At 42.5% G+C, this 24,777-nt stretch overlaps 1 protein-coding gene across 1 annotated transcript; it reads right to left on the bottom strand.

The window, feature by feature from the left end:
- Window positions 1-21,621: 21,621 nt before the first annotated feature.
- Window positions 21,622-23,259, bottom strand: LOC136291604 (inositol 1,4,5-trisphosphate receptor-interacting protein-like 1). The gene has a single exon (XM_066186767.1). The coding sequence runs from the start codon at window positions 23,257-23,259 to the stop codon at window positions 21,622-21,624; it is 1,638 nt and encodes a 545-aa protein (XP_066042864.1).
- Between the last annotated feature and the right edge of the window lie 1,518 nt (window positions 23,260-24,777).

The following is a 24,777-nucleotide window of genomic DNA, read 5'->3' as shown; positions in this document are numbered from 1 at the left end:
CTTCAGGTAAGTCTGTGCCATGTTTAGGACCTGAAGAAGTTGTGCTATTTTGGCTAGAAGGTACAAATCAAACTCTTTTTCTCTAGTGTTGTTTTAGTCTTACGGTGTTTATGGTTGTGTTCAATCACAAAAATTGGAGATTTTGGCAGAGGAGCCATGACTCTGCCTCTTTCTGATGATTTCTGTGCCACTGAGTTCATAACCCCTGCCTTATTTGAAGAACACAACAGGAGGTAAGAAACAAGGAGTTTTCTGAAGGACAAGAGTCGCTTAAAGGCATTCAAATCTGGTAACTGGGGAACCTTTTTATATTTTGAGGTTTTTCTCCTCTGCCATTCTGTTCTGTTCTATGCAGTGTTGGGAATGGGAATCCAGTGGCTTCAGGAGTGGTTTACATGTTGCATTTTTACCAGACAAAATGGAGCAGGGTAAATGGAATAAAAGCGGCATTAAAAAACTGATCTACCTGCAGGTTTTCTAAAAAATTTCTCTTGAAATTCCTTGGGTTTATGAATTTTATCTTCTGCATGAATATGTGTAGGGTGATGGAGAAGAAATGAGATTATTTTGATAGAGCAATGTTGGCATATTAATTAAGCAGGCAAATACTTTGATTAGCTGGCCTTGCACCTGAGTTAATGATGGGTGCTTTTTCTATAAACATGAATCTTTGTCAAACCCTGATGGTTCTGTCCAAATTTATCTCTAGAATGACCTCGTTTCTGAGATGTAATTTTTCACAGTCTGTCTCTTTTCGGGAGACTACGTTGTTTTAGTTGTGTACTTGGCAATTTAAAGGAAATAATGAGACCTCCTGTGAAATGAGAAAGCTGAATTCCACTGAGCTTTAGACATGAGATCTGGGTTCAGTGCTACTGAAATGAGTCATCACAGCAGGTGAGGTTGCTCAAAAAAGGCACAGTTCACCACAGAAAAAATTAAAGAGATCCCAATCCATGCCAGCTTTGAAATAATAGAACTCATGAATAGTCCTGAAGGCCGACTCACATCTTGCTCCTGGCTGCTATTGTGCCACACTCCCAACACCTTCTGAAATTCCTATTGTAGAACCATTTAATCTTGGCTCAATAAGCGCTACTAGTGTTTACAATAATAAAGTTTACTTAGCAGTATTCAAATGGGTTTCAGATTTTGGGTGGGTTTTTTTTTTTTTTCCTGTTTTGAATTGAGAGGTGTTGGGAGAGAATCCACATGTCAGCCAGACATTTTTCTTTGTGTGTTGGGAATTGCAACCGTCATAGATCTGTGCATTTTCAGATGATGGGGTGATCTATAGGTCTCAAAATGCATTTGGGAGGCTTTATGCATCTAAAATCCAAATGGATTGCACTGTAAATATACATAAGCTCATAACTTAATTCAAAGAGCCATTAACAAAAAAGCCTTTTCAGGGGTCTGTAAGATTTGTTCTTTAATAGTTTACACTATAAATTGGCACTAAGCATTGTGCTAAAAGCTCACCACATCTTTGAGGGTCAGAATTGTGTAATGTTTTTTCAGAACTGTGTATTATTGGCATGTAAAATGAGGGGTTTTGTCCCATGCTTTGCAGTAGTTTCTGTAAAAGATAGTTTGTCCTGGTTATCCTCAGGATTAGAAGTGCTGCAGTTTGGAGATGTAGATGGTTTCTAATTATGGGATCAGAGGAATGTGAGTGGTCTCTGATTCACTGCTGAGTCTCTTCAGAGCTGCAGCCTGTCCCATCGAAGAACGTGGAATCCTATCAGCAAGTGCAATCTTCGCTACTTACATTAACTAAGGATACTGAAGACTGCCTCATGCAAACATAAAAGCACAGTGATTGCAGTTGAAACTGTATTATAATGGTAGAAGGGGTTTCATTAAGAGTAATTTTGATCACACAGTACAGCAGAATCAGAGCAGAAATGTCATTCCAGTGTGTCAGAACGAGAGGCCTTTGCTCACTCTTACTGGTGCCATGCATGGATGAAGAGAAATTATGAGAAAAGTAACATTTTCTTTGAAGCCTATTAAGGCTGCTTTATTAAAGTGTCCAAACGAGATGTGTGGTTCAGAAACAGGAGTAGCAATGTGTGTCTGTTGACTGATTGCTTAACTTTCCTCTGTTATTAGCTTAACTTTGCTTAAAATTAATGTTCCCTGGAGCATTAGTATTTCTAGGGCTTTTTACTATTTAGGCGGGTGTGTGACTGTAAATTTTCTGCTGCCTCTTGTAAAATTGTTTTCCTGTCCCTGCAGTTGACTCATTTGGACAGCAATTGAATGGCCTGATCCAATGAAAGATGAGCTTTCAGTTAATCCTGAGCCATCTCTGCGGTTTTCTTACTTTCAGTACTAAATTATAGCAAAAACATGAGCAGGTCATCTCATTTAGGCACATTTGGGGGTAGAGGGAGGGAAAATACAGTGAATATTGCTACACACTCACAAAAATATTAAAGGAGGCAGTTGTCAGTGAAAATGACCTGGAGGGAGAAGTAAGAGCAGGGAGGACACAAGGAGGACCTTGTGAATAGGTGTCCTGCCGCGAGCATAAGGTGCCCCTCCAGAGTGCTGCTTTCTCAAAATCAGGTATTACGGGCAATCTGGTACATTCCAAAAGAAAATGGAAATCCCAAGAGTTTTCCTAAGACTGAAGGCTAAGTCCTGGAGAGGGAGCAACAGCTGCTGCTGCTTGCTGGTGCCATCTCCCACCTTGCGGGGGGATGGTGGAACAACGGGCTCCTCCCGGAGCCCGGCTGAAAGGCATTGCTCGATGATCGGGAAAAGAAGGCTGGCCAATTTAAAACGTGGGTGCAACGAAATGCCGGGCAGCTGCAGCAGCAGCCTGGCACTGGGTTGCTTTGTGCCTCGCTGGGTGTTTGAAGTGTCCTTGCTGGACGCCCGCGGCACATTTTCCTCCTTGGCTCTTGATAAAGTTCAAAAGGTGAATATTGAGCCACAAGCCGAACCAAGCTAACAAGGCTGTGGTTAAGTGTCACTTTAAGGCACTGGCTAAGAAGGCTTTTTTCTTCACAGCTCCCATGAAAGTTGGCTAAAAATCATCTTTGTCCCGCTGATCGGGAAATAGCTGCAGCACTGGAAGGCTGGCTGGATTCTCACACCCCTGGAGCTGTGCCAACGATCACACCTCCTTTGGTGCCAGTGCCATCGCTGTGGGTGATCTTAGTTAAGGTGTCATCAAAGCTCGATCGTTTACAATTAATTGCTGTGCACTAATTGGTTAATGGATGGCATCCTCTCATTTGTTTGCTAAAATTCTAGGACTCACATTTATCAAATACCTTGCACTCAAAGCATGTATTCCAGCTTTGAACCAGATGTGTGACCCTTTTGGTAAAGAAACACCTGTTGTGTTAACCTGCATCCATCCCGCTGACCTCATTTGTGGAGTAAAGCAGCAAACCACATCCACCAAACCCAGGGGAAATACATCACAAATGAAACAGGATGCACCTGGGAGAGGGTGTGATGAAAGCAAATATGTGGGTTTAGCAGATTGGGTATTTCTAATTAGCCCTGAGTGGTTCATTTTCATGGGTAGGTGTATATCCATACAGGTGTTTGCGGAGTGCTTTGGTGGTGGTGGTTCTTTGATGTTATTGCCAGCAGATGTCTCTCTTGATTATGGCACAGCACTGAAGTGAAATGTGATTTACTGTTCGTGCACAGCAGGGAAATGCCTCGTTCCAGCTCTTCCCAAAGAACTGCAGTCCTGCTCTGTGCAGGAATGTATCGAGGTAAGAATATGCACAAATGTCACCCATGCCTGTGTCACTGCCACGGAAAAGAATAATGGAATGATGCTTTCCAGGAAGGACATTTTGAGAAATACCTCGTTTGGTTTGCCTGCTGAAGATTATTACAGAAAAAAAGTGAGGGCTCAGACAAAGCTTGAATAATCTAGCTGAAAGAAAAATCTCTTACCTAAAGCTGAGGGAAAACACCTCTGGTATAATAATGAAATTACTCAAGTGCCCTTTTAGATCATTTTCCCCAATTCATATTCTGAGCTGAAATAATAAAGTAATCTAAGTAGGGGTGGCCAATGGCTATTATAACCTTTTATATTTCTGACTTTTGCTAATACTGAAATAAGTTTTTAAAGGAGAAGGTGGAATTAGAGGAGAAGTTTGAGCAAAGTGGAATTTGACTGAGGCTGGTGTACAGGAAGGGAAAGCTTTTCAGGGGGTGGCTGCTGAGGTGCTGAGAAGATGAAGGCAAGGCTAAAGTTGTCTTTTTTCAGTAGAGGGACAGGTCAAAGATGTAATGTGCTTGAAATTCCAGCTGTGCTGGTGGGTGGCAGAAATTCTGACATGCTGGAAAGGATGTCAGAGAGAAAGGGGGAGAAGTCACAGTGGAGATTCACTCGTTACAGAATAGAGTTTGGCAAGCAAATGTGGAAAGTAATTAGTTAGTATATGTTGCTGAAGAAGTGGTCTGAAAATAAAGATTAAACCGGACAAGGATTCACTGGGGACTTTCTCCTTGTTAGCAGAGCCTGGTGCTTCAGCCTGCTGCTGAGATAAAGGTTCACAGGAAGGATCAGGAACCTCGGAAATTGGAGAGATAATTGAGTGGGGAAAACAGGGCAATGGAAAGGGTCCAATTTTACCATGCCAGTTGAAAATGGGGGTGGTGTGTCAAAGGAAGCCATGTGCAGAATTAGCAGGCTCTTGAAAATACACCTTACTGAAATGCAAATGCATTTTACACCCAGCTTCCTCAATAATGGTCCAGGTGGGGTGTGGTGAGAGCAAAGATTTATTTTTCTAGAGGTGGAGCAAGGAATTCCCCCGAGTGACTCCTCTTCGGGTGCAACATGAGTACAGTGCTAGAGTGGAGGATCTTATCTGCCACCTGACATCAGTGTTTAGTTGCAGCAGAATTTTTTCTTTTCAGAAATACACTTCTGGGGAATCAGTTAGAAATGAAGCCTGATGGAAACCCTAAAGAAACCTGCTGTGTGTCTTTAAAGTGTATTTTAATACAAACCCTTTAGGAAACTCTGATACATCTCCAAAAGGATAGATACTTCAGAGGAGCTCTGCTAGAAATAAATTCTTTTATTGTGTTTTGTATTACTTTTCAAGTTCTTTTAGTTTCCTTTATGAAAAGCTATTTTTCTCTCATTGTGAGAGTGTTTCTGAGGGAAATACGTATCTCATATCAACAGATTCCACGTGGGGTTGTTTCAGGGATGTTTGTAGTTTCTGAAGGCACAACTTCCATTATAGGGAAAATGAAAGTTCTCCTTTTTTTAATGAACCATACAGTATAAGAACAAAGAGGCCCTTGATAACTTTGTAACAAAGAAGAGGGAAGAGAGTCTTATTTCCAAGCCTGTAAGCAGAGATTTTTGTGAGTGTAGGATCCCAGATATGCAAAAGGAAGAAGAATCCTGGATTTTTTAGGCTAATTACCTTTAAGATGAAGGCAAAATGGGTGTCCATTTTCCCAGATGGCTTTGAAAATGTCAGTGTGGGGTTTTCCTTGCAAATCTAACCTTTAAGCTGCTGCGTCCTGTTTCTCTGCATTCCCCAGGAAATGGTGGAAGGTCTCTCTCCAAACACAAACTGATTTGTTGGAAGCTGTGTTTCTGCACAGCTGCTCAGACCTTATTCCACTTGTGTGCGAGATTGTGTAGAGTGAACGCTGCATAGAATGATGACTGTGGGTTTTGGTGATAGGAAAGGATAAATAATTGCTGATAAATAATTGGGTTAAATTGCTGATCATGACATTAACACTTGTTTACTGAATTGCCATGCTTTGCTGGGAAGGGAGAAACTTCCTGCTTGCACCACATTCTGTGGGAATCCAAGCCATTTGGCTTTAAGTAGCAATCCACCTCTGGAATAAGAACAGAAGAATAAGGACACTGCAGTCATAACATTCCTGTTTTTTCAACCTTGCCTGGATCTCATATCGTTTTACCGTCTCTGAACAGCAGTAATATGGATCAGCACATGTTCATTGCTGCTGTGGATTTTATGACATGGGGACTGGTGTCTGGGCTTTAAAAAATGGATGGTCAATTAATTGATGGCTGTTAACAGTGCTGCAGTTTGCAGAGATGGGGAAAATATTGCTCAAATGATGCTTAGAATCTCTGCTGGTTGCATCTAATTGGCAAAATCAGAATTATTTCTGCTTTTCTCTAGCGCTGCGCGGCAGGTACCACACGTAATTCTTCTGTTTCATCTTGTGGTGCCTTCAGTGTTGCAAGGTTTGATCTGCGCTGGTCACTCCATGCAACCTTGCTCTGAGCAGGCAGGAGGACGAGGTGGCCTCATCCCACCTAAATTATCCCACCAAATAGTTCTGTGAGCATTTTCTATGATAGGAAACAACTCTCCGTCCCATTTCTGGTGATGACAACTGTGCAAACGTCGGTGTTGTTGCAACATTGTGCAAGTTGTGCAACATCGGTGGTCCTTTGCTGCTTTGTCTGTTAGTAAATTGAACTTTGAAACCAATTTGGATAGTCTAAATATTATATTGCATTTGAAGTGAGTGGGGATATTTTTATTGGCAGCAAAAAGGTTTGGGTCAGACTACATAAACTTACTGTAAACGTAGTAAAAACCTCTGAATTTTAATGTAATTGCACTTAATTTTAGTAAAGGATATCTTTTTATCTTTTTCTAGGGAGGGAAAAAACCCTGCTGGAAAATAGTATAAACCCCACATCTCCCATGAAACTTCTAATAAAATCAGCTGTAAAAGCTACATAGATAGTTTAAGTCATTTATGCCGATTGATACTAGAAATTAATATGTTTTTCACCATCTGAGATTTTATGTTTTATATTTCATTTATGAAGTTAAAGTAGATGTACATCTGGATATAGACACTTTCATTTTCTATTATTTTAAGACCCCAATCTATTTTTTTTAGTGCTGCACAAAAATATCAAGGAAAAATAAGCCTGATTTAGAAAGCCTTGTAGTATTATTTATACTTTTTCCTTAGAAAGGTAATTTCTGAAATGTCTTGTTAAATCTTTCATGTAGCATCTAAAATTTACTTTTGAATTATTTGATTACATGATTCCTAAATGATACCAGAAGTGTGATACAAAGCAAGACACAAGAAATGCTAAACTTAGGATGCCATTATTCAAGGTTTCATTCACATTAAGATGTATCTAAGTAAATATTATTTCATTGATCTTTGCAATTCTGTGCTCTATGCTCATATACTATTTTTATATGGTTTTTATCAGTGTATATGAACTTCATGTTATACTACATTCAGTTAACTTTTGCCTGAACCGTTCTGCAAAATTTAATAAATATATGCTGCAGGCACAGTTTATCCTGATTTGTAATTATCCATCTGAACTTTCTTTGTAATTTTAAGCTGAAGTACCCAAAGGTCCTTGTTATGAAGGTTTTTTTGAAAGTGACTATGAATATTGGTTGGGTAATTGCAAAAGACTGAAATACACACAATTGCACACGGTGTCTGCCTATACATTTAATGCAGTATTTGGAATTTGCAGCTGTTACGAAGATCAAAGCAAACACGCTGGTTATTTCTGTGGTTGTAATGAGGTACACTACAGGGAAATGTATTTTAAGGTTGCTGCTTCTCACAGGAAAGAACACAGCACTTGTAATGAAGTCTTTCCAGGGAAAAAGGGAATCTGCATAGTTAATGTGGTGTCTTCCTTTCTGGGAATACCCAGTCCACAGCGAGTCAGGGATGTGTTTGAAAACATCCAAGCAAAGCTGAGGAGGCAGTGGGAGCTGTGTGATTTGAAGGGATGAGGATGGCAGAGGGCCCTGTCTGTTCCTTCAGGCAGGGCCTGGATGAGAGAGACCTGACCAGGATAAGAAAAGTCACCTTGTTTTTTGAAACAGCAGTATGATAGGAATAGCCTTGGAATATGGGAATTTTGATTTAGATTTGGGGCATGTTGCTGAGCTTTCCTCTAAGATGCTCCTGAACATGTAAAGATGTGCAGGGCTCTGTTTTTTCATATGCTGTTGGGCTGTTTGAGGCTTCTTGGGGCAGTTCTGCTGCAGCTTGCCTTTGGCACGGCAAACTTTTACTTCTGTTGTGCTTGGGAAAGGGACATTTAGGGATGGCTTGGAACCTGCAGGTGTAATCAGGATGAGGTTCTGTGTTCTTTGTTGCTTCATACGCACTGCAGTTACTTTGTAGTGCCCGTGCTGATTCCCAGGTTGTTGCTAGATGCATTTTAAGCAGTTACCCTTTTATTCTTCTGAGTATTTTTAAAGTGAGAGGACGATTGTCTTTTTTAAAATTATTTTTCTTTTATTTAATTTTTTTTTAATTAACTGCAATTAGGATCAAATGAGGCAACTGAATTCAGCAGCACCAATAATGGAGGAAACCCAATATTGCTCGGTTTGATGTGACATAGGCATGTTTCATTTGAAAACCAGTTGTTAAAATGTGTTAAATTTTCAAGAGCAGAGCCAAGGCCCATCCCTCTCACAGTACAGTTACTTTGGCTCCTTGCCTGGCTGGAGCGGGGATCTATAGTCAGTTCAGAGTACACCAAGTTACTAAATAAGAACTTAACCCAGGAGGGATTTACAAGAAGCTAAAGCAAAGGGTGGGATGGCATCAGCTACCGGTTCCCATCTGAAAAACACGATCTGTAAAACTGCAGAAAAAGATGAGAAATAGGAAAGAGACAAAATTCCTGCCCTGTGCTACATATTTCACTCTACTGCAGCCTTTGCACACACAGCCTTTGCTGTTCTTTCAGCTCAATGGGAATAATGCACGTAAAAATAGAGAATGCAACCATTGTCATCCTCCTTTCCTGCCAGCGCTGCTCCCTTCTTCCTGAGGAGAACTGAGGTCCAATTGACATCCTGAGGAACATTTTAGCCACTGCCTTGTGGGCCCCACATGCCCTTTGTGAGCACTCCTGGGCTGTGGCCTCCAGGGGTCACAGGGTCCCTGCCTGTCTGATAGTGGCTCTGCCTGCGGCGCTGGGGATGAGCCACAGCATTCCTTGGTCCGGCTTCCCTCCCAAGGAGTGTTTCCAAACTCACTGGGACCTCAGGCCACTCTGTGTGAGCATCGCCTTGGATTAAAGGAGGATACATGTGATGGTTCTGGCTTCTTTTTCCCTGCCAAGGTCAGGATTAATACGTGGGAGTCACAGTTTGTGTTCGGACTCGGATGTTTATTATTTATCTATTTACAGACTCACGAGCCATGAGCTCTATCTAGCAAGTTAGAGAAATTAGGTAAAATGGAGAGCTTCTCTCTCTCTCCAAGGTCTTTTTAAGGATGACGTGTCCTTAAATGCCACCTAAATTATTTTTACTTTAAACCCAATAACTAACTACCTGAAGTCTGCAATGCAGTTTCCATCAACCAGTTACAGAAAACCACACAAACCCATGAAAAAGAAGGAAGAAGGTGAAGAAGGACCCAATGCCCAAAGTCTTCCGTCTTTCCCCCTACATATTACTATACACTAAAATCTTAAATCTAAGTTTTTCACCCTGTGAGATCGCACAATGCAATTCAAACCACACACCCACAGCCCCCGTGCTATCACTCAATCTCAGGAGCCTGTTCCAAGGCCTCAAGTCAAATGTGGTGCTTGCTTGAGGGTCGGCACCTTTTAGCACAGAAAGCCTGAAATTTTCAGCCTCCACCATTCCAACAGATTTTTTTTTTTTTTTTTTTTTTTTGTTTCCCAGTTGATTTTCAGGGGGGGGCTGCTGGGGTGTTGCTGGGATGGGAGACCACTTTTCCATTTCCAGCCTGCTGTGCAGCTGGCTCGGGCTCAGTGCAGTGAGGTTTATGAGCAGTGCTGGAACACGGGGAGTTATGTACCTTCCTTAATTTCTGTTCCAATTTTCCATTGTCCTGGTTTAGGGCGAATTTTGTGAGGAAACTTCTGAATGGGGTCCCTCTAGAAAGCAAATTCAAGCAGCACCTCCCCCAACCAGTTGGGGAACAAATTTTCTTAGAGAAAAGTGGAAAAAACTGTTTATTCAACAAGCAAAGCGTTCACAAGCATAAAAAACTCAATATCCAACATAAACAGAACAGGCAATTGGGGATAGAAGCATCATGAAGTCACCCCAGGACAATGATGTACGATGGCAGTGTCCTGTGTGTTTTGGAACGAGCAGCTCTGGACAGCCCAGCAGACAAACTGGTTCTCAACTGGGAGGGCCAGTGCTCCTGTCACGGCCCAATTTTCTGTGTAGATGCACCCCAAGTGGTGGAATTGCTTGTTCTAATGTTTAATTTCTCTCTGTTTTTGAGGAGGTTTTTTTCCCTGGTCATTTTTTAATCTGTGTTTCCTTGAATTATTTCTAGATTACGGCCCTGTGCTGTAAGAGATTTCCCCAAGTTTGTGTATTAATTTATGAGCGGTCTCCCACTGAGAGTGTTTCCTGCAGAGTCAGAACTCTTTTTTTTCAGTACAAGAGAGACTGGAAACTTTAAATGAAGCCTTGATAAAAGGAGAGCCATAAAATAAGTATTATTTTTACAGAGAAGAATTATTTCCCATCTCCTGCTATCAGAATGCTCAATGCCTGATTTCCAAAACAAAGGGACTTTGCAATCTCTAGCACCGTGTAACACCTGCAGGTGCCAAAATATCAAGAATGAACAAACATTTATAGTCAAATCTGCCAGTTTCGTTTTTAGAAGGAACTCTCTTGTGTGTAGAGAATGCATCTCTGCTGTTCAATTTAATATTTATCGTCCGGCTGCCTGTCTTCCTTTGCTTTAGTGATGCCAAGAGCAGTGAGGCTTACTGATATTCCGGTCTTTTCCTCTGCTTCATGATGCTTCAAAAATAACTAAATAATAAACTAAATAGGGAAGGTTGGGCACTGGGCTGTGTTACAGACCTGTGTTGCTTGTTACTGCCAGCTTTATTTTCAGTAGCCTAAACACAAATGACATTGCATCCCACCAGACCAAGGAAGCCACAGCTTTTGTTGTTGATGATGATGATAGTAATAATAATGATATGGGGAAGAAATCACCCCACACATTTCCTTCTCCATGTGCTAATTTGGCTGTTCACATTGGCAGTTCCTGTAGTCTCTGTGTTTGTGCAGTTTCTGGCACACCTTGACTTTGACATCTCAGTATTTATTATTGATAATTACAATACCATGTTCAAGAATGTGTAACGTGTAAGAAACAAATCAATTTTTAACTCCTCTTTAAAGCTCCTGTTTTGTTTCCTCTCTGATCTGCAAACATTTCTAGGCACAGAATATTATGTGTTATTAAAAATTCCAGGGAACAGAGTTACTCTAGATTTATCTAAAAATAAGTGAATTCTGAGGGGGAAAAAAAAAAAGGATATTTTTTGAATCATAAATTGAGTAAAGAACGAACTTTTGCAATACTTATGATGTAGCTCTAGATGTACAATTGTTAGGACTTCATCAAAATGTACAATTTATGTGGATTCCTTCTGTTCAGTGGAGATTATAAATTAATAATATTTCAGCAAGTCTCTGCTGAATTAAACATGAAACAGCAATTTTGTTTGGTGACAAAATTAGTTACTTAAACCAGTCCTGAACATGTTCCCATGACTTCAACAGTTCCAAGCCATTGCTAGAAAAGTGCTCTTCATGTTAAAGTCCCAAGAGATTAATGCATTTCCTGGGTGGATACTGTGCTCATGCATGTTAAGAGCTACATTTGAATATTTTTGCATACTCTAAAGGATGTGTGACAAATTTTGCCCTGTGTATAAATGACCCAGGGGACTAATGGTTGTCTGTGAAGACTTTCCATTTTAGAATCCAGCATCTTTACTCTTACTACGGTGAACGATGCTGTGGAAATGCTTAAAAATAGAGTCAAGAGCTAAAAATAGTTTTCTTTCCTATTGTCTCTAGGAAAAGTGAGTCACCCATGCTGTCCTGTGATCACAGACACTGAGGCCCCAATCATCAGTAATTATTGCTCCTCTTCTAGCAGGAGCCACCCAGAAAACCCAGGGATGATGGGGTTTATACTCCTTGGCCACCTAGATTTTTTTGCTTATATCTCAAGTACACTGATGGAGCTGTACCACAAGGTGGGATGAAATGCCTTGTTCTGTGATTTGCTTTACTGGGGTCAGGATTTGAACCTTTTAAGGGAGGCATTATACGTTATTTATATAAACTGTGGTTTTGTTCAGCTTCTGCCATCAACTCCTCTTCGTACTCCTTCATTTGTAATTCATACTCGTGTCTGGCAACATTAAGCACAGGAAGTATTAAGAGATATTTCCAAAGCAGAGGACAATCAAACAATTAATAGAGAGTTGGTGACAGGAGCAATGCAGAAAGTGGAATAGTCAACCCAGGTATCTTTAAAAAGATCAGAGAATCCTCTCATCCTTTCAGGCTGATATTAATGGACTTCGCCTCTTGACTTAGGACACAGGTTACTCTGGGGTTTTTCTTCCTTTTTTCAGTTCATCTGAAACTTTTTTTTTTCCCCCCAGGAGAGAATAAAATTCAAGTAAAACATGACTTTGTACTTGGCCTTTTCACTACAGAGAATTGCCAGGTTTGGTGGATTCCTGGTATTCTCCCTGGGAGATGAGCCTGGGTCACACAGAGAGGGTTTTTTTGAGTGAGCTTTTGAACCTGCTGGACAAGAAGGTCCATGAAATTTTAGAAATGACAGAATAGCTGGGGTCAGGACAATACCTTCAAAACCCTTTTTTATTGTCCTAATAATATTCACTTTGATGTTTGCAATTAGTTTTTATAGGGGAGCATAAAAGTGGCTTGAACAGAAGGCCAAATCCAAAAATGCATTGCATTAAAAACAGGGTTATTTATTTTATTGAATATTGATTCAGAAATATTCTTTCTGATTACTCAGTTTTTAATTTTTTTTTCTGTCAAGATGGTCAGATAGGAAGAAGAGGTGTAGATGTAGCAAACCTCTTCCCCTGCTGCGTGAATACTGCTCACCTTTTTGTCTTTCTGTATTGGAGAAAAGGTTTTTATAGTCCCAGATTTTGTATTTACGTCTTCTTTATTTTCTTTTTTCTAAAATTTATTTGGACCATAATCATATGTAGCAGGCTGGATTATGGATAGTGCTAAATCCTGTACAAACGTTCATGAAAAAGCCAGTTCTTTCCTAAAAACCCTTTTGTCCATGTGATTATCACTTGTGTGACAATTATTACTTTACTACACTTATTCTGCCAGAAGTTATTTTTTCTGTTGTGTTAGAGCTCACTGCTCTGCACCAGAATAATATTGTGTATTACACATAATTTATTCCTACCCCAGCACATTATTAATAATTAGCATAATCTGCATCAGAGTAATGCCAAGAATTATCAGTCGTAGGCCAGAAAGCTGTTGTGCTCAGTGCTGTTAAAACACATCACGACAGCAGTCTCAGGCAAGACAAAGTTTTCATGGGAAATCTTCATGGCTGAATGGATAATAGGTAGGATTGGAAGCCAGTAATTCTTGTTTTCTAGTTCTGCTTCTGCCACTGATTCACTGTGTGGTCGGTGCCATACTGCAGATGTCTGTGTGCGCCTGTTTTCCTTGACATAAAACGGGATTAATTCCCTGCCACGTTTGGATGGAGGAGAAGAGCAGATAATGCATTCTGTGTGTAAGATAGCTTTACCATGAGCTTGTAGGAAGGGAGAACGATACAGAAATTCAGGCTGGGGGTTCAAGTGAGGGGTCAATACTCATCCATCAGGACCCTGGGGTTATTTTCTGCAGAGCTGCTGCCCAGCCAGTCAGTCCCCTCCCGGGAGGGATTCACGGGGTGGGTCAAGCCCCCATTCTGGGCTTTACATCTGCCTTTTTTGGACTTCGTGAGGTTTCTGATGATTTTACCTCCAGCTTGTTGAGTTCCCCCTGAATGTTTGCCTTGCCTTCTTTGGTGTCACCTGCAAGTTTGTCCGCCCTGCTGATGAGCTGTGGGTGTGAAAGCTCAGCTCCTCTCCCAGCATGGGTAAGGCTCATTTCCAGCAGTTACAGAAACATGCTACTCCAAACCCTTAGAAATTATGAAAACTGATAAAAACCCTCTGCACATTTGTCCACATTCCACATGGGCACTGTTTTTATTCCAACATTTCGGAGCTGGCAGGTCTAATCGAAGGATGGGAGACAGCCCAAGCCCACAGGTTTGGATTGGAGCTGGGCTGCAGCATTTGTGTTTGGGCATCCAGTCTGTTTAAAGCTGACAGAACTCTGAGACAGCTCAGGTGACAGCAGAACCTGTGACAGCAGGTAACAGGAACTTGAGGGGCACAAAGTGGCCCCACAGGACAAATTTAATGTGAGAAATGCAGCTACCAGCCATAGCACTGGGGGATGCCTGTGGTGTGCATGGCCACAGGCTGATGCAATTTGTGTCTGCAAGAGGGGAAGGGTGATTTTAGAGAGGGGGTGGGACAGCTTGCTTCACCTTGCTGACAGCCTGTCTACATCAGTCCAAAGGTGATTTATCCAGGGTTTCCGAGTGAGAAGCATCAGAACTCTCAGTGGTAGCACTTTGCTCTAAGTGTTAGACATGCTAAAATGAAGTAAAACTTGATTATACCAACAAAAGCAAAGGAAATGCACAGTCATATATAACATGCCTGATCTTCCCTTCCTCCTTTGTGCTCAAATGTGATTTTTTTTTAAAATGTGTTTGAGGGAAATACGGGAAAGAGAGACATTGTGAGGACTCCTGTCTGCACACAATGGGGAGATTTAGAAATCAGGTTGCTGCCTTAACTCTGCCAGTTTAAGCCAAAGCCACAGGGATATTATTTTTGACACTGTGCAGTGGATTATAACTTCAGCTCCCATTACCTCTAATGGGATCTTTGCTTGCAGTCTGCCACTGCTACAGCAATGAAAATTTGTCCCTTAATGCTATTTTGCTATTCCAGGTTTTTGTGTTTAATTATATTATATAATAATTTGTTGCAGCATCTACACGATTCCTTTAGGAGTGCACTTGAAATGCTTATGAATTTTTATAAACACAGGCTGTGCATCACTTCAGGTCTCTCACTGCTTTTGTAAACTATTCTGCCTTAATACAGCAACATTTTTTCTCCCTTGCTGGGTGAGCACCATCTTTTGCAGTGTGGCCATTTTGAAAAGCACACGGATACTGATGCTGAGAAGCCCAAACCTTTTGCTATTGCATTTATGACTTGTAAGATAAAACACTCAGTTGTTACAGCTGGCTCCCACTTGAGTCAAATGCAGAAAAAAAATAACGGCAAGACATACTAGGTAGAAGATTTATCTTTAGTGTTGAAATCCATTATGATTGTTATAAAACTGTTGCCATGAGAAAATCGATGTATATCACGGCATTCGTTTTTTCATGGATGTCCATTCAAACTTTTACATGAACTGGTTTACACTTTGCTGCTTTTTTCTCAGACATGGAAGTACAGTTAACTGATCTGAACTGATTTTGGCATTTGCACAAGATTTTGAGATATATCCAAAAATTACTGTGTCTGAATTATTCTCCAAAGTCTGTGCAGGCTGTCATCAGCTCTATAGCCCTTCAAAGCTAATTTCTCAGGGAGATAAAAAATGAACATGATGGCTGCTGTTCTTTTTCTCCCGCAGCTTTAATTTTTGTCTTCTCTCTCTCCCTACATATGTATATATTGGGTGTAGAGAGAGGTTTGTATGACTGAAGGAAAAAAAAAAAAAAGCAAGATTTATTATTCTCTTTTCAATTTGCTTGGGAGGCGTTTCCTTCTGGGGACACAGTATGTACTGAACAGAGCGTTCTAATTAAGTAGCAGAAGGCAAATCAGCCCAGTTACTTGAGACTTTGCCACAGATGCATTAATTGTTTACGCATCACCTTTTTTCCCCCCTTCCCCCTTCGTTTTTGAACCATCTGCCCACTGGTGACCCCAGCTAAGAGCTCCCAAAAAAGGGTGTGTGATGTGCTTAACTGCTCCCCCCAGCCCTGAGCAGAGCACACAGAGGTGTGTCTATACTAACATGGAAATGCCACAGCCCAGCCCATGTGACCTGGAACAAACCAGATTATGCTTTTTTCATTATCTGGGTTGCTTTTTAAACTCCCTCAGCTCAACATTTACGTGCATGTTTTAAAAAAACCTATTGAAATATTGGACAGAAAGGTCTTCTAAAAGCAGTGCCTCTGGCAAGCAGAAAGGAGCAAATTTCCCAGGAAGGGATCTAAATTTGGTGTGACTTCTATTCCAAATTGACAGGTTGGAGAGGTTTAGAGAGGATGGTTCTGTGTGATTTCACTTAGTCCATCCTTGCTTTGCTTTAAGTAGAAGTATTTCCAATTATTAGTGGAGCACTACCTACAGTGAACTGGGGCTTGGACTGTTTGGGAGTGTCCTCAAAATAAATAAAAAGCTTAACTCTGGTGTCTGGCGCCAAGGAAAGAAACAAACAGCAAGAAACAAAATAGTAAACCACCATACCATGTCAGTATGTGTGGTATGATTTGTTAGATTTTAAAGTTTGATAGATTTATTTTCACATGTCTGCCTTCAAAGAAGGTAATTGTATTTATATAACTGAGCTAGAAATGGTCACAGCAACTTTCGAGGGAAGTTAAGAAAGAACACACTGTTATTCTTGCTTTAAATTTATTACTTACAACTTAATAAAAACAACAGTATTTTTCTGTAGTTGATTTTATGTATTTGTGTACGACAAAACCCACTGCATGCCCACATTTAAATGCTCATTAAAGGAATTCTGTCAAATACTGCGCTAACACATAATGAGAACTGATTTCAATCATGGTCTCCTCTAAAATGCTAATAACTAGAGTGCATTTACACAGTATCTATGTATTATTTAAAGGTAATATACTGCTGTTGCACAGGCAGATGTCTGCACTACGTCAAAACTTCTTCATCTCTGCTTGCCTTTTTTTACTTTTCTCCTTTTTCAGAAACCGAAATTTCTATGTATTACTTAAATGTCTAATTTTGAAGATTTACTTTAAATATTATATGTAACATTAATAAATCTCTGTCTTCAGAGGGCTGATATTTTCTTAGTGGCACTCTTTTTCAATAGCTTCTCTTTTGGATATCAATCTTAAATTGCAAATTAAAGATTAAAGATATTTCAGGAACTGGCGAGAATTCTGAGCCATATTTTATTGAGTGTGACATGATTTGACTTGATCACAGGCCCTGATATTTTCCATGTGCTAAGGAATACATCAATTATTGAAAGAAAACAAAGCACGAGGAAATTCTAGCCACTGAAACTCAGGAAGATAAGCAAATTTGTATGTATCACAGCTCAAGGACAGCATTTTTAATTCCCTTTACAGATGACTGAAGAATTGATTTTCTGGTCCTACTCCAGGACTGTGGCTGCAGTAATGACTATGTCTGGGATAAACCACTCAGGGTGTCTGTCAAAATGATAATTCGTTATTCAGCACTGGAATTTTTGAAGCTCTGGGGAACCAAAAGGCAAGATTTTTTTACTGAGTGAATCCATACATTTAGAATTCTGCCAGTTTCAAGAATAAAAGTAGTTGTATTCAGGCACTGGAGAATAAAAAATTATTAAATTTAAATAACAGAGAAAAATACTGTTAATAATTTAAATAGTTGTTATTTAAAAGTGAAAAGATAGGAGCAAGCACTTTTCCAGTAGAATTAAGTTTCTGGGCTGCAGGAGGTGAAATGTCAACCACAACTCCTGAGTTCCTCTTCAGTGCTAAAAAAACCATGTTAGAAGTTCTGCAAGAAGATGTTTATTTTGTAAAAAGTGCAGTATGAGAAGAAGCATTGTGAAAAGACTCCAAACCAACAGATAAGGGAAGTATATTTCAATACAACTGTTTCTTGATAATTAAGGAATTGGACAGTATAGTAGATAATTTATTACCTCTATTCCAGCTCACATGTCCCTGTGACACTGTAGTTACACAGAGTGTTAGAACAAAACAAGTGGATGAATTCATCTGAATTTGATTTTTAGTCTTTGGATGATTTCTGTTCTGCCTGTTTTCTCCAATTAAGACATCTAAAGGAAGAAAAAGAAACAAAATTTTAGGAATGGCCAACTTCTTTGAAGGGAACTTGGAACAAAAATTCATGTAGTGTTACTGTAAAGGACTTCATGACTCAGTCTGTTGTCTGTGAGCTTAATACATCTATGCCCTACATCATAAGACATTCTTACTGGTAACAATGCATGGTAATTACTTATTAATCATTGAGAAATATTTTATGTGGGAGCTTCTCAGATAAAAATCAGCCATTCAATGAGATTAAAGACTTCTGCACTGAAGACCTTTACTCTGCGGTTAATGGTTTTGATTTTCCTGTCAAAAAACTGAACTTAGAGAATCCCAACAACTGAGTTGGATTTAACATTTGCAAATTTTCCTTTCTCAGATATTTTTCAAATTTTGTGGTCTGCAGTTATTTGCCAACCACTTTATTGCTCTTTTAATTGACAGCTCTAAATCCCGTGGGAGATGTAGATCCATGGAATCAGAACAGGATGGTGTAATTTTCAGTGTCTGGATGGGAGACACAGATCACGCCTCCTTTGGGATTTCAGTCCCTGGTGCAGCCTCAATTATGCAAATAGCTGATGTAGCTGTGACTGACATTAATGGCGATTGCACCAGACTCGTGGGGGCTGGTTGGAATTATTCCATGCAGCTGGAGCACTGTGAGGGACTCCTGAGTGATGGGATTTGCTGGATTGGCTTTGGAGCACAGCCAGGAGGGTGCCATGGATGAGAGATACTGAGGGGCAGTGCAGGTGGGGATGAAATGCACCCCATTTTTCAACACTGGGAATATATTTTGGCTTTTGCTGTGGAGAGAGTGTTGAACACGTGTGCCCTGTCTTCTGTGTAAACGGGAACCATGCATGTTTTGGCTGCTGAGTGGGAAAAAATGAAATGTGGGGTAGCTGTGGCTCCCAGTGGTGGCAGTCCTGCCATGCTGGATGGGGAGCATGCACACAACATCCTGCTGGAGCCAGGAGCAGCCAGAGCAGGCATGCCCTCAGGTCCTCCCTGCCTGGTTATCACAAATTGATTCACAAGTGTCGAGCAGAACAGGCAATTTGAAAGCATATCCATTGTGTGATAAAGCAGCATTTCTGAAACGCCAGGAATTGTTTAAATTGCCGTTTCTGAGAAGGGTAGTGCTTTTTTTCCCTAGCAGTGAAAATGTGATTTAAACATTTTCTGTCCAGATAAGGAAACATAATTAATTGTGAATAAAACCAGGATGTGCAAGATATCCACTCCTGCTTTTTTGTGTGCTAATGACATCTTTGAATAATGGCTTCTGCTGAAAATCTTCTTCTTAACAGTGTTTGTTCACATTGTATGCCCAGGCTTAGCTGATATTTCTCCCCTCTTCCCAGACTTGCTGTATGTGTAGTTTTATTTGGTGTCATAAAATGAGAATTTAGGGACTATGGGTTTTATTCCCTATTTATTCTAATTCAAAATTTAGACAGCCTAAAAGGAGAAAGACTTCGTTTCTTTAATGAGCAGAAATGCAGGTTGCAGCCAGAGTCTGAAAGTCAAGCTGAGTTTTTTACCATCCCTAAGAGTAGGGATCTGGCAGGTCATATTCTACCATGATTTACACATCTGTTCAACTCAATTATCATCGGATTTAACGTGATGGCAGGTACAGATAAGTGGGGGGCAGTTCTGGTTCAGCCATTGGAACTTGCTTGACAATTCTGCTTATTCAGTGGAGAGCTCCTCCACTGTTTCCCAGAACTGTTTGTGGCTCTGCAGAGCTGAAAACAGCAAAATTTGTGAGAAATGGTTTTCATTAGAGCACACTAGTCAGATCATGCTGGGACTGTGAGAGAGGAGTAGCCTGCAGAGAAAAGAATTTCCTTCCTTCTGTTGGTGAGAAGTTTGCCTGGCCCTGAGTTCCCAAGTGCCCAGGTTTCCTCGCCCCTAGGGTCCAGCCCTGGCTAGCTGTGGACCTCGGAGGGAAATCAGGACTAGGATGAAGATAAAAGACAAAAAGGTGCTCTTAGTCCTCATGGAAAACAGTCCCACAGCTTTAATGTAGAACCTACAACTTTGGGTCCAGGAGGAGAAAGAGAGTGAGACCCCCGTGCAGGGAGTTTTAAGCCCTAGGGAAGAGGGGGAGGAGAGGGGGTCTGTTGATCAATGGGGACTGACCCAGGGGGAGGAGAGATATAGGGGGTATTTGGTGAAGGGGGTGCAATGGTACATGGGAAAGTCTAACCAAAAACAAACAGTGCAAAAAGAACTATTTAGTGCAATACAACATTCTTCCTCATTTGCATCCTGTTTGACTTCTTCATGTCCAGCAGCATTGACTTCCTCCCTTTTCTCATCATTGTTTACTTCTTCCTTTGCATCAACACAGCCGCCTGCTTCACATCCAGCGTGGTACTCTTCCACTTTTGACTGGTTGTGTTCTATTCTTTCTGAGCAACAATGTCCTTGCTGCTGGAGCTCTCCTGGCCACAGTTGTCGGGATGCCGTCTCATTTTCTCAAGTCCAAAGCGCAGCGCTGTGGCGGTGCATTTTCTGGTTCTGTTATTGTATGTTCTTTGTTGTATTCATACGCTAGTTCTCTGTTATGGTTCATTCCACGTACCCCTGTTAGTTAGCTCCCTTTGGTTCCCTCCTTGTTACAGTTGTACCTCAGTTTTCTGTGATGTAATCCCTGAGTCCTGTCCATGACTCCGAGGCCTCTCACTGTGCCTAGAAAGTTCCAGGAAGAGCGTTGAGTGATTGCGCAGGATCCCAACTCTCCCCTCCTGCTCCATCTTGGTTTGTTACCTTATATGCCAGTTAAGCTCAGAGCCACTCCCATGTTACTGTTGATTGCACCTCTGCAGAACCCATATACCTGTATCACCCCGAAACAAAAGACCCTGTTCAAGGGTGCACCTCGGCTCTGCTGAGGCAGACACCCTGGCTTTAGTTGTCTCCCCTCTGGAGCAATAAACCCAGTTTGGTGAACCCTCAAAAGCATCCCTCTTTCTTTCTCCTGCCGTCGTTGCCTCCAGCCGGAGGAAAAACCAAGTCCGACAGGAGCCACAGCTGCCAGGGACTTTCAGAGCCCACGTGAATGGGCAGCACGGCCTGAGAGTGCAAGGGGAACACAAGCTGAAGATCATCTCTATAGCCACCGTGGTCTGCAGTGGCTGCTGCACCAGGGAGACCATGGAGAGGAGCACTGCAGAGTGAGAACTGGTGTGCCTTTGCTCTGAAAGGCTTTTTGTACCAGTCCCTACTCCCAGCCAGTCACAAATTCACTAGTGCAGCTCAGCAAGACTAGGACTCCGGTGGAATTGAAAAAGAAACTTGCCAAGCAAGATACAGTAGAAGTCCAGTTTATTGTAACAAATAACAAGAGAATTCAGGGTTACTAAAGGCACTAACTAAAGGGTCTCAATATATATCGTAAGAGCACTATTGGGGGGGGGGTTAATAAATTCAATAAATGCATTATTTACAGGCTATTAACATATACAAGAGGTGCTAAAACTCCAGGAGGTTCATATATACAGGAAATGTGCTAACTATGGGACGTTACTCTACAGAGGCTCTGTCAGCAGGCTCCACAAGCACAGCTCGGGGCACCAGCAGCCCTTTCGTTCAGTGCCTGTGGATCAGCAGTTCTTGAAATACATGCAGCAGAGAAATGTACTCCTGCACGGCGTTCAGGTGGGCATCCAGGTCGCTGGCCAGGTGCTGAAGCAGGTTGGGCGGTTCAGCCACCCGCAGGTCTGAGGGCAGGCTGATCTCCAGAGGAAGCCTCTCGTTGCCGATCACAAAGTGGTTGAGGCGCTTTGTCAGCAGGGAGCCGTGGAGGAAGTTCAAGATATCCAGCAGCCGCTCCTGGAAATCGCCCCTGCGCCACCGTGTCAGGGGGATGGTGGTCAGGAGGTGCATCAGCACCGTCTTCAAGGTGTAGCTGGAGAAACCCACACCCAGCAGGGAGCGGCTGAGCAGCTGCAGGCACTTGCAGTGCCAGCTGTCCTGGGGGGCCTGCCTGGCAATGTGCCGGAAGAATTTGGCCTCTGCCACGGCACAAGTCTCCAGCCACGTCGTGCTCGGCACAGCCGCTTCTGTTGGCTGGCTGCCCACAAAGACATCGGAGTCTCCTCGCCGCACACCGAAGACCACTTCAGCCAGGAAGCTTTCCTTGTCCTTGATTAGCTGAAATTTACAGGAGCGGCTGCAGGGCTGCCACTTGAAACACCAGTGGCGGGACAGAGGCAAAGACAGCCAGGCCAGTCTGACAAACCGACAGAACCAGTGGGCAGTTTTCTCCACATCGAGGTAGGAGCCAGTGCACAGGGTGTGCAGGAGGCTGGGCTCCTGTTTCCTTCTCAGCTCCTCCTCAGGGTGGTGGAGGAAACACAGCATGTCCTGCCCCAGCTGCTCCCTCGTGCAGGTGCACAGTAGCTCCACACGCACATGGAAGGTCCTCTGGGGCATCCCTGCGGTGTCCAGCTCCAGCTGGAATCTGTGTCCTGGAGGGGGACTCAGGGGCACAAGCACACGATAGACAGCACCTTCTGCCCGGGGACTCCAGCCTTCAAAGGCGCTGCCCACTCCGATGGCATCTTGTGGCACGGGGTAGAAACTGTCGGACGAGCCTTGTCCAAAGATGTGCGTCAGTTTGCCCATCAGGTAACTAATCATCGAGCAACCTCTCTCCAGGTCCACCTCAAGCAACGGGTTGAGCTCCTCTGAAAGGCTGTCAAAGTGACTTTTAACATTCTGCTTGTCATCTTCCTCCTTTGCATCCTGTTTGTCTTCTTCATGTCCAGCACCATTGATGTCCTCTCTTTTCTCATCATTTACTTCTTCCTTTGCATCCACACAGCTGCCTGCTTCACATCCAGCGTTGTTCTCTTCTTCCACATTTGACTCGTTGTATTGTATTTCTATCTCAGCAACAATGTCCTTGTTGCTGGAGCTCTCCTTCTGGCCGCTGTTGTTGGGATGGCGTCTCATTTTCTCAAGTCTGAAGCACAGCACCAGGAGAACGAGGAGGATTCCCAGAAGAGCCCAGAAGTGCCAGACGAGCAGGGCTCCCCAGGCACCATGGCTCTGCTCCAGGCTCTTCTGCTCCAGCTCCTGAATGAGCCGAGCCATCTCCTGGTCCATGTGCTCAGCCTGCTGCTGCATGCGCTCCCGTGTGGCCTCATCCAGCCCGTCCCCGGCCTGCCGCGGGTACTGGATGAGGCCTTGCAGCAGCAGGAGAAGGAACGTAGTGGCCACCATGGCCTCAGCAGGTGGCAAGGGCTTCACTGGGGATGGGAGGCAGTGCTAGGGGAAGGGGGGACAGGAGCCCCGGGGATGTGAGGGCAGCAGAGGGCCCGGGCAGCTGGCAGGCTGCCGAACCGGCCTCTGGATGCCCGCTGAGAAGCGGCTCCCCGGGGACTCGCCTTTGTGCCCTCCTTCAGTGCTCAGCACGACCTCCTGTCTGCGTGCACGCTGGCCGCTGGCCCGGGCTGCACTGGGGCAGCCTTTTAGCTGCTGCTTCTGTTTCTGGCTGCCCCCATTGTGACGCTGGCGCTGCCATGTCACAGTGGCAGAGAGCGGCCCGGCCAGCCCGGCCCTGCCCTCATCTCCACCTCAGCTCTGGGTGGGCTCTCCATGGCCCCGGGGACCAAACACCTGACACACGCCAGGTGCTGGCCCGCGGCTCAACGGCCCAAAAACCACCCCCAGACAGAAGCCCCCAAACCCTTTTCAAATATGGAACTGGGGACATGGCCACAAAGGCTTTGTTTGTGAAATCTCCTGCTGTCAGATGACACAGGTTGCCTGGGTGCTGAGCTCCGTGCATGTGGGGCTGCTTTTGGCACCTAAGTGACACCCCTGAGTGCCTAGTGGTGAATCGAAGTCGTAGGGAAACCCCGAAATAATAAAAGGAAGTCGGTAGAGCAAACGCAGTCCAACCAATATGATTACTGCTACGTTTCTCCTTTATTCTATGTAAGATGGCAGGTTTTATACAGTCTATATTGTTTACACTTCTAGATACATTCTCATTGCTACATGGCACAGGAAAGAATGCAAACACCTATTCTTTTATAAACTCTTTAAGGTAGTATGTCCACACCAATTACTATACTTGTTAACTACTATGAAACCCTTTGACCCTTGCAACATCTGAAGTGAATATTTTTTCTGCGACGGACACTTGGCACTAATTTCTATCTGCGCCAAAACCTCACAGGCCTCAGTGCCATGGCCTAGAGGCCTAGCATATTGCTCAGTCTGGATGCTTCAAGTACAACTCATCTCCTACAAATCCCCCTTTTTCTTTTGAATCAGCCAAACTGAGGCTATAATAGATCTTAGCTTTACTGAACTTAATTTACTTAATTTGTTATCTCAAAACTTATTACTTTAAAATAAAACATAAAATCTTACAAAAGAATTTATAACTTATAACAATTTTGATGTAAAACTTGTGTCTTCTTCCAGTCACATAAACAGGTGACACTTCTCAGTGCTCCATCACTGCTGTTTTCCCTTCGAAGTTTCTTCTAAGACACAACGATTCAACTGTTCAAATTGAATCAGTATATCTTGATAAAATTTAAAACAATTTAAAACTTCTTAACAAAACCTAAAACAAACCTAAAACAATTGAAACCTAGAATAATAAAAAATTTGCAGATATTAAATGTATAACACTAAAAACACAACTCCAAACACAATTCAACTTGTACTTAACATTAAATGCAACTTATACTTAACAATATCTAAACTTAACATTAGATTAATATT

This window comes from Chamaea fasciata, unplaced genomic scaffold (assembly GCF_029207755.1).
Source record: "Chamaea fasciata isolate MVZ Bird 193981 ecotype frontalis unplaced genomic scaffold, bChaFas1.0.hap1 SCAF_7, whole genome shotgun sequence".
Lineage (NCBI taxonomy): Eukaryota > Metazoa > Chordata > Aves > Passeriformes > Sylviidae > Chamaea > Chamaea fasciata.
Note: the sequence above shows the minus strand (reverse complement) of the source record. Positions and strands in the feature narration are given on the sequence as shown.

What these genes read in the sequence shown, in the direction of transcription:
- LOC136291604 (XM_066186767.1), bottom strand. Translation starts at nt 23,259, where the DNA reads ATGGTGGCCACTACGTTCCTTCTCCTGCTGCTGCAAGGCCTCATCCAG.